This window comes from Phycodurus eques, chromosome 13 (assembly GCF_024500275.1).
Source record: "Phycodurus eques isolate BA_2022a chromosome 13, UOR_Pequ_1.1, whole genome shotgun sequence".
Lineage (NCBI taxonomy): Eukaryota > Metazoa > Chordata > Actinopteri > Syngnathiformes > Syngnathidae > Phycodurus > Phycodurus eques.
The window spans coordinates 25,999,133-26,014,630 of NC_084537.1; the positions used below are offsets into that span (position 1 = coordinate 25,999,133).

Here is a 15,498-nt window from a genome sequence, read left to right on the forward strand (position 1 = left end):
CGAGACGACTGTGACAACAAAAGTGAGCGCACGAGTCATGTAGAATCGGCCCCCCAGAAATGGGACAACGAACTCAAGTCAAAAGAAATTGCCAGCTCGTTGCAATGGAATTGTAAGTCTCCTGTTTAAGAAGTTGATGGCAAGAGGGAAGAAGCTGTCGGAATGTCTGCTAGTTCTCCTTTACAATGATCGGTAGCGCCTACCTGAGGGAAGGAGCCGGAAGAGCCGGTGACCGGGACGCGGAGGGTCCGAGAGGATTTTGCACGCTCTTGTCTTAGTTCTGGCAGCGTGCAAGTCCTCACTGGTGGGTAGGGGGGTACCGACAATCCTTTCAGCAGTTTTGATTGTCCGTCGCAGTCGGAGTTTGTCCTTTTTTGTAGCAGAACCAAACCAGACTGTGATGGAAGAACACAGGATGCTTATATTAGAAAGGCATTCAAGAGGATGAAAAATGGAAAGGCAGTTGGTCCAGATGACATTCCTGTGGAGGTATGGAAGCATCGAGGCGAGGTGGCTGCGGAGTTTTTGACCAGCGTGTTCAATAGAATTCTAGCGTGTGAGAAGATGCCTGAGGAATGGAGGAAAAGTGTACCGGTGCCCATTTTAAAGAACAAGGGTGATGTGCAGAGTTGTGGGAACTATAGAGGAATAAACTTGATGAGCCACACAATGAAGTTATGGGAAAGAGTAGTGGAGGCGAGACTCAGGACAGAAGTGAGTATTTGCGAGCAACAGTATGGTTTCATGACTAGAACGAGTACCACACATGCATTATTTGCCTTGAGGGTGTTGATGGAAAAGTACCGAGAAGGTCAGAAGGAGCTACATGGTGTCTTTGTAGATCTAGAGAAAGCCTATGACAGAGTACCCAGAGAGGAACTGTGGTACTGCATGCGGAGGTCTGGAGTGGCACAGAAATATGTTAGAATAATACAGGACTTGTATGAGGGCAGCAGAACAGCGGTGAGGTGCGCTGTAGGTGTGACAGACGAATTTAAGGTGGAGGTGGGACTGCATCAGGGATCGGCCATGAGCCCCTTCCTGTTTGCAGTGGTGATGGATAGGCTGACAGATGAGGTTAGACTGGAATCCCCGTAGACCGTGATGCTTGCAGATGGCATTGTGGTCTGCAGTGAAAGCAGGGAGCAGGTGGAGGAACAGTTAGAAAGATGGAGGCATTCACTGGAAAGCAGAGGAATGAAGATGAGCCGGAAGTAAAACAGAATATATGTGACTGGATGAGAAGGGTGGTGGGGGAAGACTGAGGCCACAGGGAGAAGAGATAGCAAGGGTGGAGGACTTGAAATACTTGGGGTCAACCGTCCAGAGCAAAGGTGAGTGTGGTCAGGAAGTGAAGAAACGGGTCCAAGAGGGTTGGAACGGGTGGAGGAAGGTGTCAGGTGGGGTTATGTGACAGAAGAGTCTCCGCTAGGACGAAGGGCAAAGTTTATAAAACAGTGGCGAGGCCGGATTAGAGACGCTGAAGAGACAACAGGAAGCAGAGCCGGAGGTGGCGGAAACGAAGATGTTGAGGTTCGCTCTCGGAGTGACCGGGTCGGATCAAATTAGAAACGAGCTCATCGGAGGGACGGCCGAGGTTCGATGTTTTGGAGACAAAGTTAGAGAGAGCAGACTTGGACGGTTCGGACACGTCCGGTGGAGAAATAGTGAGAATATTGGTAGAAGGATGATGAGGATGGAGCAGCCAGGCGAGAGAGCGAGAGGAAGACCAAAGAGAAGGTCGAGGGATGTCGTGAGGGCAGTTGGTGTTGGAGAGGAGGACGCAGGAGAGAGAGAGAGGCTCTCATGGGAAAAAAGGAGGACGCGCTGTGGCGACCCCCGAAAGGGACGAGCCGAAGGGATAAGAAGAAGTAGTAGCCACAGGAACATCAAGCTGCTTGGAGATGGTCTTAAGACCTTTACCTTCAACAGCCTTGTCTCTAATGTTCTCCTCGCTTCCTCTGGTCCATGTTTAGTGTGGCGCACAGCATGTCGCCAAACAGCACCGTGGTGACTTGTCACCCTTGACTGATTACAAGTTTGAAGAGGACACACGTCGTTTGAATAAATGATTTTCCATCGTTTCTCGGGGTACCATCATTTTTGTCCAGGCATGTTTCATGAGTTTTTTTGATTTTTTTTAAAAGAATTCTGTTGAACCACAATCCCAAAGCCATGTCTGATTTTCATCGGTGAATTTTCATGACATTTGGATTTATTCTTGCTTTAGTCCAATTCAAGTTATTTCTGTGATCTCTGTGGGCCACCAACAATTTTATCCACCCGTGTATCTATGCCAGCGACGTACAGTGACAGGCACAACAGTTCCATGTTGTGTGTATCCACTTTATGTGCCATTTTTGTTTGGCTGTGTGACGTCTTCCAAATTTCAAACGCAGCAATGCCTCAGGGGGTTCTGAAACGTAACCCGCGCGATAAATGAAATCCACAAAGTGGCACCCACACATTAGTTGAGTTATTTCTATTTTATACTGTGAGAATATATGCATGCGAGGCGCAGGAACTATTTTTGTCCACTCGGCGTTGCCATCCTCACATTCTACAGTAGTGTAGCGTCCGTGACCGAATGCGTGTGACTTTGAAAAGCGGGGCCTGGCCTCGACGTCACTTGTAGCAAACGACGGGACGTGCGCTTGTTTTTATCCGATGGGTGCGGAAGGTCACGTGACCGATCCCTGGAAACGGGTTAGCGGCCTTCCCGTGTATGCTAAGCTAACGGGCGTGACGACGGGTTGGTGACACGATTGTTTGAACCTGAACTTTTCTTCTTTATAGCTGGTGACAAAAAGTGAATATATGTATATCATTTGTTTATGCAAACATGAAGGAAGGCTAAACATGGACTGTTGTCATCTTTGGTGGCTCTGTGGTGACATCTTGTGTTGAAAAAAGACATCGAAGCTGTTTAAAGTTCCTCCGGCCGCTTGGTCACGGCGCCCTTCGCCGTCCCGCGAGGTAGCGCTTCCACCCGTTTTGCCGAATGCGCGTCTCCCGGATTTTGCTGGCGTTTGTTCAGTCGAGCCCGCGGCTGTTTCCCTCCACGTAGCCCGCGTGCAAAAAATGACTCGGGCAAAATTCCCGCGTTGTAGTGATTATAAGTACGATTTAAGTGCGTCCAAAAAAATCTGTGAATCTTCTTTCGCTGCCATTCCTTTCGGCTTCATTTCTCGAACTTCGACCTCGGTTTTATGCTTGTTGAGACTTGATTTTTCCTCTTTCACCTTCATTTCTTATTTCGCTTTTCTAGCCTTCTTTCTTGACTCTGTCGGCTTTCCTGCCGTCGTCGTCGTTTTCGTGGCCTCGCCGGGTTTCGCCGCGTTGTCGTTTTTCACTCGTTTGTGTGCGCGTGTGATCGTTTGTTGGCGTCATTTGGATCACATTTGCGTTGAACTTTGAACTGTGGTGCCGGTGATCAAACATTGACTCTGACTGGCTATAAAACTATAAAACACGCGCGGACGCACGCAAATGAGGAAGAAGAAGTTGTGATGACGACTCGATGTTTCCATTCGTTCGTCGGGACGTCCTTATATGGTCGTCCGCCATATAAGGACGACCCTGAAATTATTATGAGTTATTCTTGGTATTTTTATTTCTTTTCTTGTATTCGTTCAACTTATTCAGTCACATGTTGATTGATGTTTCTTCTTTTTGTATAATTCATTGGAAAACACATTCGATGATTTACGACATTATTACTGATCATCGTATCAATGATGATGTCTTGTAGTTTCGGTTTGATGTTCTGCTGTTCTCGAAATAAAGTTGAGTTGAAGTCGATGAAATCGGCGGTTCCTGAACGTGGCCCCAAAACGGTCGCGTTCGGTGGAGGTGAAAGGATTTGCTCATTTCTTTTTCAGCCTTCCGCGGCTTCTTTCGCCTTCGTCCTTCCTCTGCCGGCCGCCTTTTAGCCTCCTTCCTAAGCCTTCGTTGTCTTCTAAGCGTAGCCTTCAAGCGCTTCTTGTTGAGTCGTCATCCACCTTTTCTCGGGCCTTTCGTGTTGGCTGTCCTCATCGGCCTTCATTTCTTCCTCTGTTCATTTTCTTCTTCTTGCACCTTGGCTTTACCCACATCCTGCTCCTCCTTCTTCTTCTTCTTCTTCTTCTTCTTCTTCTTCTTCTTCTTATCAATCGGTTTATTTGAAAGGGGACAATGCAATTTCATAAAACACATGAAGTACACAAAGCCCGAACTAGCCGGAAGGCTCGTTTTCATCTGTGGTCCCCTGGCCATGATGTAAAAAAGCAGTAAAAGACAACATGAGACAGGATACGTCGTCAAAGACTGACTGTACTATTAAGAGAGAACAAAGCCACAAATCATTTGTTCATAACACAAAACAAAAACATCCTAACATACTTGTCTTTTAGTGTTGGCAGCTATGGCCACATTTTCAGTTTTAGCTGTAATTCACGTCTTCTGTTGGCCTTCATTGTCTGCTTCTTCAACCTCGGTTCTCCTCGATGGTCTTCTTTACGCTCCTTTGAGCGTCGACGTGCGCCGAGGGCGGCGCGCCGCTTTATGGCCCCGTCAGAGGACAAAGTCTTCTTGCGCCAACACGCCGACGACATTGGGCGGGATCGTCCCTGGCAGACTCGTTCTTTGGGTGCGAAAATGTCGACGGCGGTGGAGGCGACGGGCTTCGTGATGTGCGCGATCAGCTGGCTGGTGACGGGCGCGGCGCTGGCTAACGACTACTGGAAGATTTCCACCGTGTCGGGCAGCGTCATCATCTCGCAGCGGCAGTTCGAGAACCTGTGGCACTCGTGCGCCGAGAACAGCGCCGGCATCGCCGAATGTCGAGACTTCGAGTCCTTGCTGTCGCTGCCCGGTACGTGCGCGGCTAATCGTTTGGTCGTCTCCCTCGGCTCGGCTCGGCTCGGCTCGGCTCGGCTCGTCCACCTTCTCCTCCGGCCGCTGGAGTGAAGAGAACATTTGCCTGGAGCCTTCAATTCAAGTTTTTTTCATCTCTTCTTGAACTTTCAGTTCTCCTCTTGTAGCCTTCATTTCTACTTCCTTTAGCCCTGATCTATTCTTCTTTAGACTGTCCTTCCAGAAACGTTGTGTGTTAGCCTTCAATTCGCCTTCTTTCTCTCCTTCTTTAGCCTTCATGTTGTTGTTCTCGAGCCTCGCTGCCCTTCTTTCGATCACAGGGGTTGTGACGTTTTCGCACCTTTCTCCTTCTTCAGCCGATCAAGTGAAGAGCCCGATTGCCGGCAGGACGGTGGAGAACATTTTCCTTGAGCCTTCATCCTCTTCTTTTTTAGCCTTCAGGTAACAGCGATTGGCGACATTTCTCGCCACCGCTCGGCCTCCAGATGAGCCGCTGCTTTTCGAAGAGGACGACGATCAAGTTCGCGTTCGTTTCGGTTGCTGTCGTAAGATGCGACAAGAGGAAAGGCTTAGCGTTAGCGTTAGCGTCAGCGCGCCTTCCTGCCGCTTTGCGTGGCAGCTCGTAAACGGTGATAAGAGTCAATCATTAACTGCCCTCGTTAGCGCCGTCTTCTGTTTTTCTCTTCTTTCACCCTCCTCCTTTGTCTTCATTCTTCTTTTCTCCTTCATTTCATCTAGCCACGTCGCCTTCTAAGATCTAACATCTGTATTCTCAGCTCACCTTCATTTCTTGTCGTAGTTGAGCTAGTTGTCTCTCGTCCTGTAGTCTTTTTCTCGTTAATGTGTCGTGTTTGTTTGTTTGTTTGTTTGTTTTGGCCTCAGGTCACGTTCAGGCGTGTCGCGCCCTGATGATCGTGTCGCTGCTGCTGGGTTTGGCGTCCATGATTGTTTCTCTGCTGGGACTCAAGTGCATCAAGATCGGATCGGCCGGAGACGCCTCCAAGGCCAAGATGGCCGTCGCCGGAGGCGTCCTGAGTATGCTGGCCGGTGAGTCGACATCTGCGCGCTCAAAAGTCTTCACAGGCAAAAATCCTCACACGCCAAAATGGGCAACGACAGCCAGAAACTAGTTTGGAGGGCGGTAAAAATTGCATCTATGAAACGTTAAAACTCGTTTTGTGAATTATGAAACTTTGCGTGTGTCGATCCCAGCTGACTTCGGGCGAAAGGCGGACTACGCCCTGAACCGGTCGCCAGTCAGTCGCAGGGCGCATATTGACACAGACAAACGCTCGCGCTCACATTCACACCGTCACTGAGTGGGAACTCTCCGCCGACCCAAACCCGGTTTTAGTCGAGCGCAGCGGTCGCCGGTGACGTCGCGCCACCCGCAAGTTGACCTGGTCTCCAAACACGGTGGAGCGCTTTCAAACGCCGGCGTGCCTTTTTGCGCTTTCAGGTCTCTGCTGCATGACGGCGGCGTCGTGGTACGCCAGCATGGTGGTGCAGGACTTCTACAACCCGCTCTACGTCGGCGTCAAGTCAGTTCGGCACGCAAACGCCGTCGGCCGTTTTGAGCGCGCACGTTGACTGCGCGACGCGCGTGTTTGCAGGTTCGAGCTGGGCGTGGGCCTCTACCTGGCGTGGGGCGCCGCCAGCCTCTCGCTGCTGGGGGGCGGCTTGCTGTGCACCGCCTGCCGGAGGGCGTCGGCCGGCAAACAGAAAAGGTACGACGCAAAACGGACGGCCGAGGCTTTCCAGACGGGTTTGGTGTTTTAAATTAGGGTTTCGAGACATGGTTAGAGTTTGAAGGTTTTAAAATAGGATGGGCTTTCCAATTATGGTTACGAGACAGACGGGGGTAGCGTTTCAAATTAGGGTTACACAAGAGGGTTAAGGTTTCAAATTAAAGTTTCAAGACAAGGTTAGGGTTTCAAAACAGGGGTAGGGTTTCAAATTAGGGTATAAAGAGATCAGTACGGTTTGAAAGTAGGGTATCGAGAGAGGGTAGGGTTTCAAATGTGGGTTCAAAATGGGTTTAGTGTTTTAAATTAGGGCTTCAAGGCATGGTTGGAGTTTTAAATTAGGGCTTTAAAACAGAATAGGGTTTCAAATTATGGTTTCAAAACAGGGTTAAATTAGGGTTTGAAGACAGGGTTGGTGTTTCAATTTAAGGTTTTAAGACCAGGTTAGGGTTTCAACACAGGACTAGCAGTAAAGAACGGGGTTAAGGTTTCAAAGTAGGATTTCAAGACAAGGTTACGGTTTCAAATGAGTTTTTTCGCAAGATTCGAGGTTTCCAAAAGTGGGATTTTATTTCTCTTCCCATTTTGTCGACATGACATTTGTGTCGTTTTCAGCGGTTTCTACGGCAACGGCCCACCGCCGAAGGTCTACAAGGCGGCGGCCAAGTCAGAGGCGGACGCGGCCAGAGCGTACGTGTGAACGCGCGCGTCGTCACGTTTGTTGGCGACGGCTTGTTGTTCTTATGTGATCCAATCGTGTTTGTATGAGCAAAATAAAGCAACTCTTTTCTTTGTCTTTTTGACTGCGTGCGCGCGCGCGCGTGTTTATTGTAATCTGGCAAGTAATCCCGATGATGATGACGATGCCGGACGTAATCCAGGTTTCGCGTCGCTTCTGAGCTGCTGACCGGGACAAAAGGTGGTCACGTTTTCGCTCATGCGACGCGACGGGGGGCGGGGCTTTTGCAGTGTTTGGAAGATCAGTTTCTCTCTTTCGAGTTCATCTGTCCGTCCTGTCCTCCACACTTCTGAAGCCCTTAAAACACTTCAAATCCTTCTTATCAACATGTCGTAACACGTTTGTCTGAGCTACTCTCGAATGCATCGGCAAAAGTCGCCGGCCAGAAGATCAGACGATTTCAGGAGATGAGCGAGGATTTCAGGAACTTGTGACAAGTCTCTTTCAGAAGTCTCTGAGAAGTATTTACGTCACTTTAAGGGAGTATTGCAGTCGATTTAGGAATATTCAGGGAGCTGGAACGGAAAACGGGGGCCCAGAAGGGATGGAGAGAAGGAAGGACAGAAGGAGGGAAGGATAGATGATAGAAGGAAGGACGGAATGAAGATGGATAAATGGATGGATGGATGGAAGGATGGATATTTCTTACACACGAGTTGGGTTTGTTCATGTTTGAAACAAAACAGCCCTTTTTTGGGTTACTACAGCATCCAGTGAGAATATACTTCAGCCCCCATTAAGGCCTTTCATTTGACCTTTCATTTTATTTTCTCTCCGTTTTTGAGCGTGTTACTGGTAAACTTTGTCCTGAGACAAACCGCTAAAGGTCCACCAAGTCGGATGAAATTTGAGTCAAATTAGGGTTAGCTTTGGTCTGGACAAACGTCTGACAGCAAACGATATGTGGGCTGACCTCAAGCGCTGGGGGTTAGGGTGCGCCTGTGCGATTGACACTCTATGACCACAACAAAAAACACTCAAAGCAGAAATATCAGAATGAACACAATTCATCATCATGTTTGAGACATCCCATAATATCGCCTCCTGGCATGCAAACATGTCAAAGACACTCACACAGAAGCGCGCGCGCGCTCACACACACACTAATAGAAGGTTGCACACGCTAACAAAGTCACACGCGCGCAGACGGCCACACTAATCTGATTGGTTGTGCTGACGTCGTAGGAACACTTTCAAATCTGTTCATTCACGTAAGTGGCAGTGGGCGCGGCCAGCCTGGGCACGGTCACCGTGGCGACAGTTCACAGGCGTGCCACCCGATTGGCTGTTTTGAAGGAGAAAGCCTGTGACGGACAGCGCGTGTTTACATATAGAGACGACGCCCACGTCCACCATCGCACTCGGTCGTCCTCCTCGTCTTCATCTTCATCCTCATCCTCGTCTCGGTCCAGGTGAGTCGGCGGCGACTCGGGAGTGACCCCCGGGGTGACGGTGACAACTTCCTGTTTGTCTTCTGGGCTCGGCAGGCGGCGTCATGAGCCCCAAGAACGTCGTCTTCAAGAAGATCTGCAAGGACAAGTCGGTCAGCTCACGCTAACACGCTAACATCAGCGCATGCCGCCCCACAACGCGCCAACATGTCGTCATCCATCGCACATGGATGGATGGATGAGAGATGAATGAATGCATTCGTGGTAGATGGGTGAATGGCTAGGTAACAGGTGGATGGACAGATGATGCTGGATGATAGATGGGTGAGCCATAGACTGAATGAATGAATGAATAACAAATGGACAGATGATTACATGATGATGGCTAGCGAGATGAATCAATTAACTGATGGATGGATGAATGAATACATTGATGATAGAAGGATGGCTGGACAGTTGAATAAATGAATATATGGATGGATGATGAATGAATGGCTAGTTAGCAGATGGATGGATTGATGGATGGATAATGTCTGGATGAATGAATGAAGAGATGATCAATGGATGACAGGAGGAAGATGTCATCAATGTGGTGTGGTGGTCTTCAGGTGGGCGTGTACATGGGGAGGCGGGACTTTGTGGACCGCGTGGACTCTGTGGATCCAGTGGGTAAGGCCATATTGCCGCCGAGCCGCCTAGCGTCGGGAATGCTAACCCCGCCGGCGCTGTCTCCCCGCTAGATGGCGTCATCGCGATCGACCGCGAGGCCCTGCAGGGGAGGAAAGGTGAGCCCGTCGCATAGCGTCCGTCGCGTCGGGCGCCCTCGCGACCGTGCCGTCTCTCGCCCTCTAGTGTTCGTCACGCTGTCGTGCACCTTCCGCTACGGCCGCGACGACATGGACGTGATGGGCATCGCCTTCCGTCGCGAGCTCTACCTGTCCACCCGCCAGGTGTACCCGCCGCTGCAGGACCGGGAGCAGGGCGTCCACACCCGCACGCAGGCCAAATTGCTGCGCAAGCTAGGGGACGACGCGTACCCGTTCTTCTTCGAGGTGCCGCCCCCCGGTGAAAACACAACTCCCGTCAGGCCGATAACGCTAACCCTGAACACGACATGTGATTTGTCGTGTCACAGTTCCCCGACAACCTTCCGTGTTCGGTGGCCATGCAGCCGGCATCGCACGACGTCGGCAAGGTGATGCCGCAACTTCCTGTTCAGCCAGCACAAGACACAATTGCCACACGTGTGTGTGCATGTGTGTGAGTGTGGGTGTGTGCGTGTGAGGGTGAGTGTCTGTATCTACATTTGGGCAAGCACATCTCACAATCCTGCGGCTGAGCCGCCACACTGCCTCCCGATTCCTTGGGTTCCTGCCGCCGCATCCCACAACCCGTTTCGTCTTTTGTCTGGTTAGCAATGCGCCGTGGAGTTTGAGGTGAAAGTCTTCAGCGCTGAGAGTCAGGACGCCAAAATCCGCAAACGGTAACGTTGGCGCCGAGTCCGCGTAAGCCAATCCACGCTGTGGCCCGATCCCCATGTGGTCCTTGTCCTCCAGGAGCTCGGTGAAGCTGATGATCAGGAAGGTGCAGTACGCCCCCGAGACCGAGACGGGGGCGGCGCCGCCCTCTATGGAAATCTCACGAGACTTCTCCGTGTCGGACAAGCCGCTGCACGTGACGGCCCGGCTGGACAAAGAGGTGGGGGGGGGGGGGGGGGGGCGTGTCACTGTTGCCACAGTGACGCTGCGCCCTCAGGTGACTTCCTGCCGTTGCCTGTGTGCAGATTTTCTACCATGGCGAGACCATGAGGCTGCACCTCGACGTGGTCAACAACTCCAGCAAGAATGTCAAGAACGTGGTCGTCTCTGGTACATCGTGACTTCCTCTTTCCTTTAACAAAGACCCTGGCATCACAACTTGATGTCGTAGCATGACGTCGTAGCAAGGAGCCGTAGCTCGACGACGACGACATAGCGCGACATCACACTGTTGAATAGTACTTACTATGACATAATGGCATGACGACTTAGCGTGACAGCCTAGTGTGACAATGTAGTTTGACAACGTAGCATGACACCCTAGCTTGATGACAACGTAGTGAGACAACATAGCCTGACAATGTAGCCAGACAGTGTAGCGAGACAACAAAGCGTGACAGTGTAGCAAGACAACGTAGTGAGACAATGTAGCCCGACAACGTTGCGAGTCGACGTAGTGTGACAACCTTGCTTGATGACCTGGCCCGTTGACCTGGGATGACAAACAACAACTTCCTCTTCCCTTTAACAACGACCCTGGCATCACAACATGATGTCATAGCATGACGTCGTAGCAAGGAGCCATAGCTCGACGACATAGCGCGACATCACACTGTTGAATAGTACTTACTATGACATAATGGCATGACTTCGTCGCGAGACAATGTAACACGGCAACGTTGGGCGACAGCATAGTGCTGCATTCGTCGCTAACGTCATAGCATGACATCATAGTATGGCAACAGTGTAAGTCACCAATCAACCAACTGCCCGCCAATCAGCACACTGCATTGTGTCTGGCTCCACCCCTTTAGGTGCCCTACTCATGTGCCCTGTCTGGTACCTAAACTGAAGGGTGGTTACCTGTCAGTTATTGAGTTCGCCTTTACCATTAATGTTGTCATCATCTGCAGTGGATCAGGTGGCCACAGTGGTGCTGTACTCCAACGACTGCTACGTCAAATGCATCGCCATCCACGAAGGGTGAGTGGCGACGAGGCTAATCGTAGCTCGACAATGCTACCGCTAGCTTTTGACGTGAGGTTTGAGTAAGGTGTTGAAGTTCTGAGGTTTTGTTGTTCTTCAGGGATTCGGTGTCTGCAGGGGCCACGCTCCAAAAAGACATCTTGCTGCTCCCCCTGCTGGCCAACAACAGGGAGAGACGGGGCATCGCCCTGGACGGGAAACTCAAGCACGAAGACACCAACCTGGCGTCGTCCAGCATGTGAGCGCTGAGAAAACAGATCAATCATGCGACACTAATGCTAACGCTAACATGTGGTTCCAGCATCAAGCCGGGTATCCTGAAGGAGGTTCTGGGCATCATGGTGTCCTACAGGGTGACGGTCAAGCTCGTCATCGGAGGGTCAGTATCCCGCCGGCACAACCTCAGCTCACAAAACTCAAAAAGACACACGTGAGCAAGGACAAGATACATTTCCCCCCCCAAAAAAGTGTCTGCTCACCTGTCACGTGTGAAATTAAATCGCTCTGTTTCTGAAAAGTGTTTCTGTGGGTTAGCCCTTCTCAATTTAGCCTGATGTGATGTCACAGTTGGGCAAATGTACGGATTCTGGCCCACCCAGATGCTCAAAAATAAAAAAATATGTCAACGGAAGTAGCCGTACTGACGTGTCGTGCTGGTCGTGGCGGCTCACGGCACCCTGTTGCCGGACGCGAGTGCTCCGCCGACCCGCCGAAGAGGACCGAGGTGGGAGGAGCACAGAAATGTGGCGCAAATAAAGTGAAAGTGCATTTTCCATATCTAAATCGGGCAAGATGAGCGATCCAATCAGAGAAATCCGACCGGCTCAAATGCCAGGTGGAAAAGACCTACTAGAATAGTTGGACTAAGGACATTTTGGGCATTTCCAGATTTCCAACCAAATTTATCACGTAAACCCGATAGGAGGACATAAGATCTGGAAAATTGTGAAGTAAAAATGCATAATGTCTCCTTTAAAAAGACACCTGGTGTTGTCTATCTTTTCTTTTCTGCTCTCATTTCGACATGGTGGCAGCTTGATGAGCTCAAGGTGCGTATACCTGCCTACAGACACACCCGCTGACACCCACATAAAGTGTAGAAACACCCGCCAGACATTTAGCATGTAGCTTGTGTCAGACAAGTCAAAAGTGTTTGTTTTGAATGTTGATGATTTGTTTGCGTGTCAGTGAGGTTTCGGTGGAGCTTCCCTTCAAACTGATGCACCCAAAACCCGACACAGGTCAGGAACACGCTCAGCAGTGTCTTCTTTCTCAAAACATCACAAACCTCTCAAACTCTTCTTCTTGTCATCTTCCTGTTGTTGCCACCAGTCAAGGAGAGGTGACTTCTTTTTTACTTTACAGAACAATAGTTTGACATATGTGCTAACATGCTAACCCGTAATAGATGCCGTGACTAACGTGTTAATGTTTGTGCTTACATGCTAATGCCCATAGACAGTTCAGGAATTGTGTTAAAGGGTAGTTTGCCGTTTGTGCTAACATGCTAATACCAATGGGCAGTTTGATGTTGCCGCTAATGTGCTAATACCTAACAGACGTCGCCACCAATGTGTTACAATGTGTTAAAACAAATGTTTGCACCTGTATGCTTATGCCAATAGGCAGTTTGACATTGGCGCTAACATGCTAAAAGTAATCGATAGACAGACCAACTAACATGAGAATAGATGGATGTGCTAAGACGCTATTGCCAATATGAAATTTGAAGCTCATGCTAATGTGCTAATGCCAATAGGGTTTTGGGCATTTGTACTAACATGCTATTGCCAGTAGGTAAGTTGGTGTTGGCACTCAAGCGCTAATGGCATATCTGAGCGTGCATGTATGCGTGTGTGTATGTGAAGTGAAATGGAGGAGGAGCTGGTGTTCCAGGAGTTCAAGCGATCATACCTTCGAGGAATGCTTGGCGACGACGACGACGAAGAAGGAAACGTTTCGGGCGGCGACGACATGGTGCCCAAAGAAAACTGAGGGTGCGCTAAGGCTGCTGGGAGTTTTCTGTTGGATTAGCCATGCTATCTGACAGAATGATTTTAGAATGATAACAAAAAGGACAAAGTCTTTTGTAAATGTTTTCATGATGACACCCAAACAAAAGAGGCACACGCACAGTACATGAATGCTTTACAATTTTTAGCATGCCGCTAGCGCATTAGCTGTTATGATACCTGTCAGTTGATTAGGATTTGTTATCCTTGAGTTCACCTTTGATGACAAAAGCCCAATAAAGCTCTTGGACACGTCACATTGTTGGACTGAAGCCTCTTCGTGGTAGCTAGGTGAATCCACCAGTAGCCACACTAGCACCACCGTGTGGCTACTGGTCGACTCGCTTCTTCCTTCGGCAGTTTTGGTGGATGACAGACCAGAAGTGACTGATGTGCTCATGTTTTTGCTGACCTGATAATGCCCAAATGTAGTGTAGCATTTATGTTAACGGCAATAGGCAGTTTGACATTGGTGCTAATGGGCTAATGCTAATAGATGCCGTGACTAATGTGCTAATGTTTGTGCTAACATGCTAAGGCCTGTGCGTAACTTAGCATATGTGCTAACAGCAATAGGCGGCGTTGGTGCTAATGTGCTAATACTAATAGATGGTGTGATTTAAGTGCTAATGTTTGCGCTAAGATGCTAATGCCCAAAGGTAATTTAGCATTTGTTCTTTGGGCAATAGGCAGTTTGATATTGGCGCTATTGTGCTAATACTAATAGGTGGCGTGACTAACGTACTAATGTTAGTGCTAGCATGCTAATGCTAATAGGTAGCTTAGCATTTGAACACATGACAGGCTTGAATTTAAGCCTCCTCTAGTTCAGTGACGACATCAGCATGGCAGCTATGGAGGAACGTCACTTATGTAAACCTCTGAAAAGAAAAAAAAAAGAAAAAAGAAATCACACAACAACATGACTTGGCCCCGCCCCCTCCCGGCTGTAAACCCCTGCCAGGTTCGGGTGCCGTTCAAGGGGGCGCCGGCCCTCAGCGGCTCCTCTGCAAGCTTCGGCGTGCAGCGGGTACCCACTGGAGGAGCTGCTGCTGTCTTTTGCAGTGCACATGCCGTTACTCAGGGTGTCCTTCACCTGAAGCCACACCCTGTCCCGCTCTAATTCATCCAAAATGTTCTTTCGGGTTGAGGTCAGGATTGTGCAGGCCAGTCAAGTTCATCCACATCAAACACTCTCATCCGTGTCTTTATGAAACGTGATTTGTGCACTGATGTAGTCATGTTGGAAGAGGAAGGGGCCATCTCCAAACTATTCCCACAAAGTTGGAAATGTCCCAAAATATTCCCCCCTGAGCTCCAGTGAACTCCAGGAAGTCTGAATGCTTCAGCATACAAAGAGATTTTGAACAGGCAAACAGTTTGGGGATTCCCCCTTCCTGTTGCAACATGTCTGTGCACCAGTGCACAAAGCAAGTTCCATAAAGACACGGACGGATGAGAGAGTGTTTGGTGTGAGTGAGCTTAACTGGCCTTCACAGAGTCCAGACCTCAACCTGATAGAAGACCTTTGGGTTGATTTGGAGCACAGAATGAGAGCCAGGCCTTCTCGTACATCATCAGTGTGCTCCTGGAAGACGGGGCCAAAATACCCATCATCTCTTTGCAAAACCTTGTTGAAGGCCTTCCCACAAGAGTTGAAGCTGTTACAGCTGCAAAGGGTGGACCACCATTATATGAAAGCATATGGATTTAGAATGGGATAGCACTTAAGACAAGACAGAAAGACAAGACAGATTTGATTATTAATTTTTTTATCAAATTCACCACTTTCATTGATTGTGTGTGTATTTGGGTTCGGAACGAAACCTCTGGAAAGTCTCGAACTCAATGTTTCTAAAATGTAGCCACCTTCCGATAAAAGTGATTGAAAAGGTTTGTCGTCATTTCGCCTCAAGTTAAACTTAAAGTTAAAAATATGACGTGGTGCCCCTCATATATATCAAATATCTTGATTTATAACGCTGTAATTTAAAATTACGATAACCCGGAAGT

The 15,498-nt window shown here is 49.3% G+C and overlaps 2 protein-coding genes across 2 annotated transcripts; both read left to right on the forward strand.

Annotated features, from left to right (window-relative positions):
* Window positions 1-4,635: 4,635 nt before the first annotated feature.
* On the forward strand, window positions 4,636-7,299 carry cldn15la (claudin 15-like a). Its single transcript, XM_061693972.1, has 5 exons — window positions 4,636-4,852; window positions 5,737-5,901; window positions 6,314-6,395; window positions 6,468-6,581; window positions 7,215-7,299. Exons 1-5 carry the CDS (start codon window positions 4,636-4,638, stop codon window positions 7,297-7,299), a joined length of 663 nt encoding a protein of 220 aa, XP_061549956.1.
* A 1,354-nt stretch (window positions 7,300-8,653) lies between these two features.
* Window positions 8,654-13,742, forward strand: saga (S-antigen; retina and pineal gland (arrestin) a). Its single transcript, XM_061693967.1, has 16 exons — window positions 8,654-8,750; window positions 8,826-8,881; window positions 9,338-9,398; window positions 9,470-9,514; window positions 9,582-9,781; window positions 9,865-9,924; window positions 10,145-10,212; window positions 10,286-10,427; window positions 10,513-10,597; window positions 11,401-11,470; window positions 11,574-11,711; window positions 11,775-11,852; window positions 12,508-12,522; window positions 12,662-12,714; window positions 12,806-12,815; window positions 13,342-13,742. Exons 2-16 carry the CDS (start codon window positions 8,834-8,836, stop codon window positions 13,466-13,468), a joined length of 1,200 nt encoding a protein of 399 aa, XP_061549951.1. The 5' UTR covers window positions 8,654-8,750; window positions 8,826-8,833; the 3' UTR covers window positions 13,469-13,742.
* The last annotated feature ends 1,756 nt before the right edge of the window (window positions 13,743-15,498 follow it).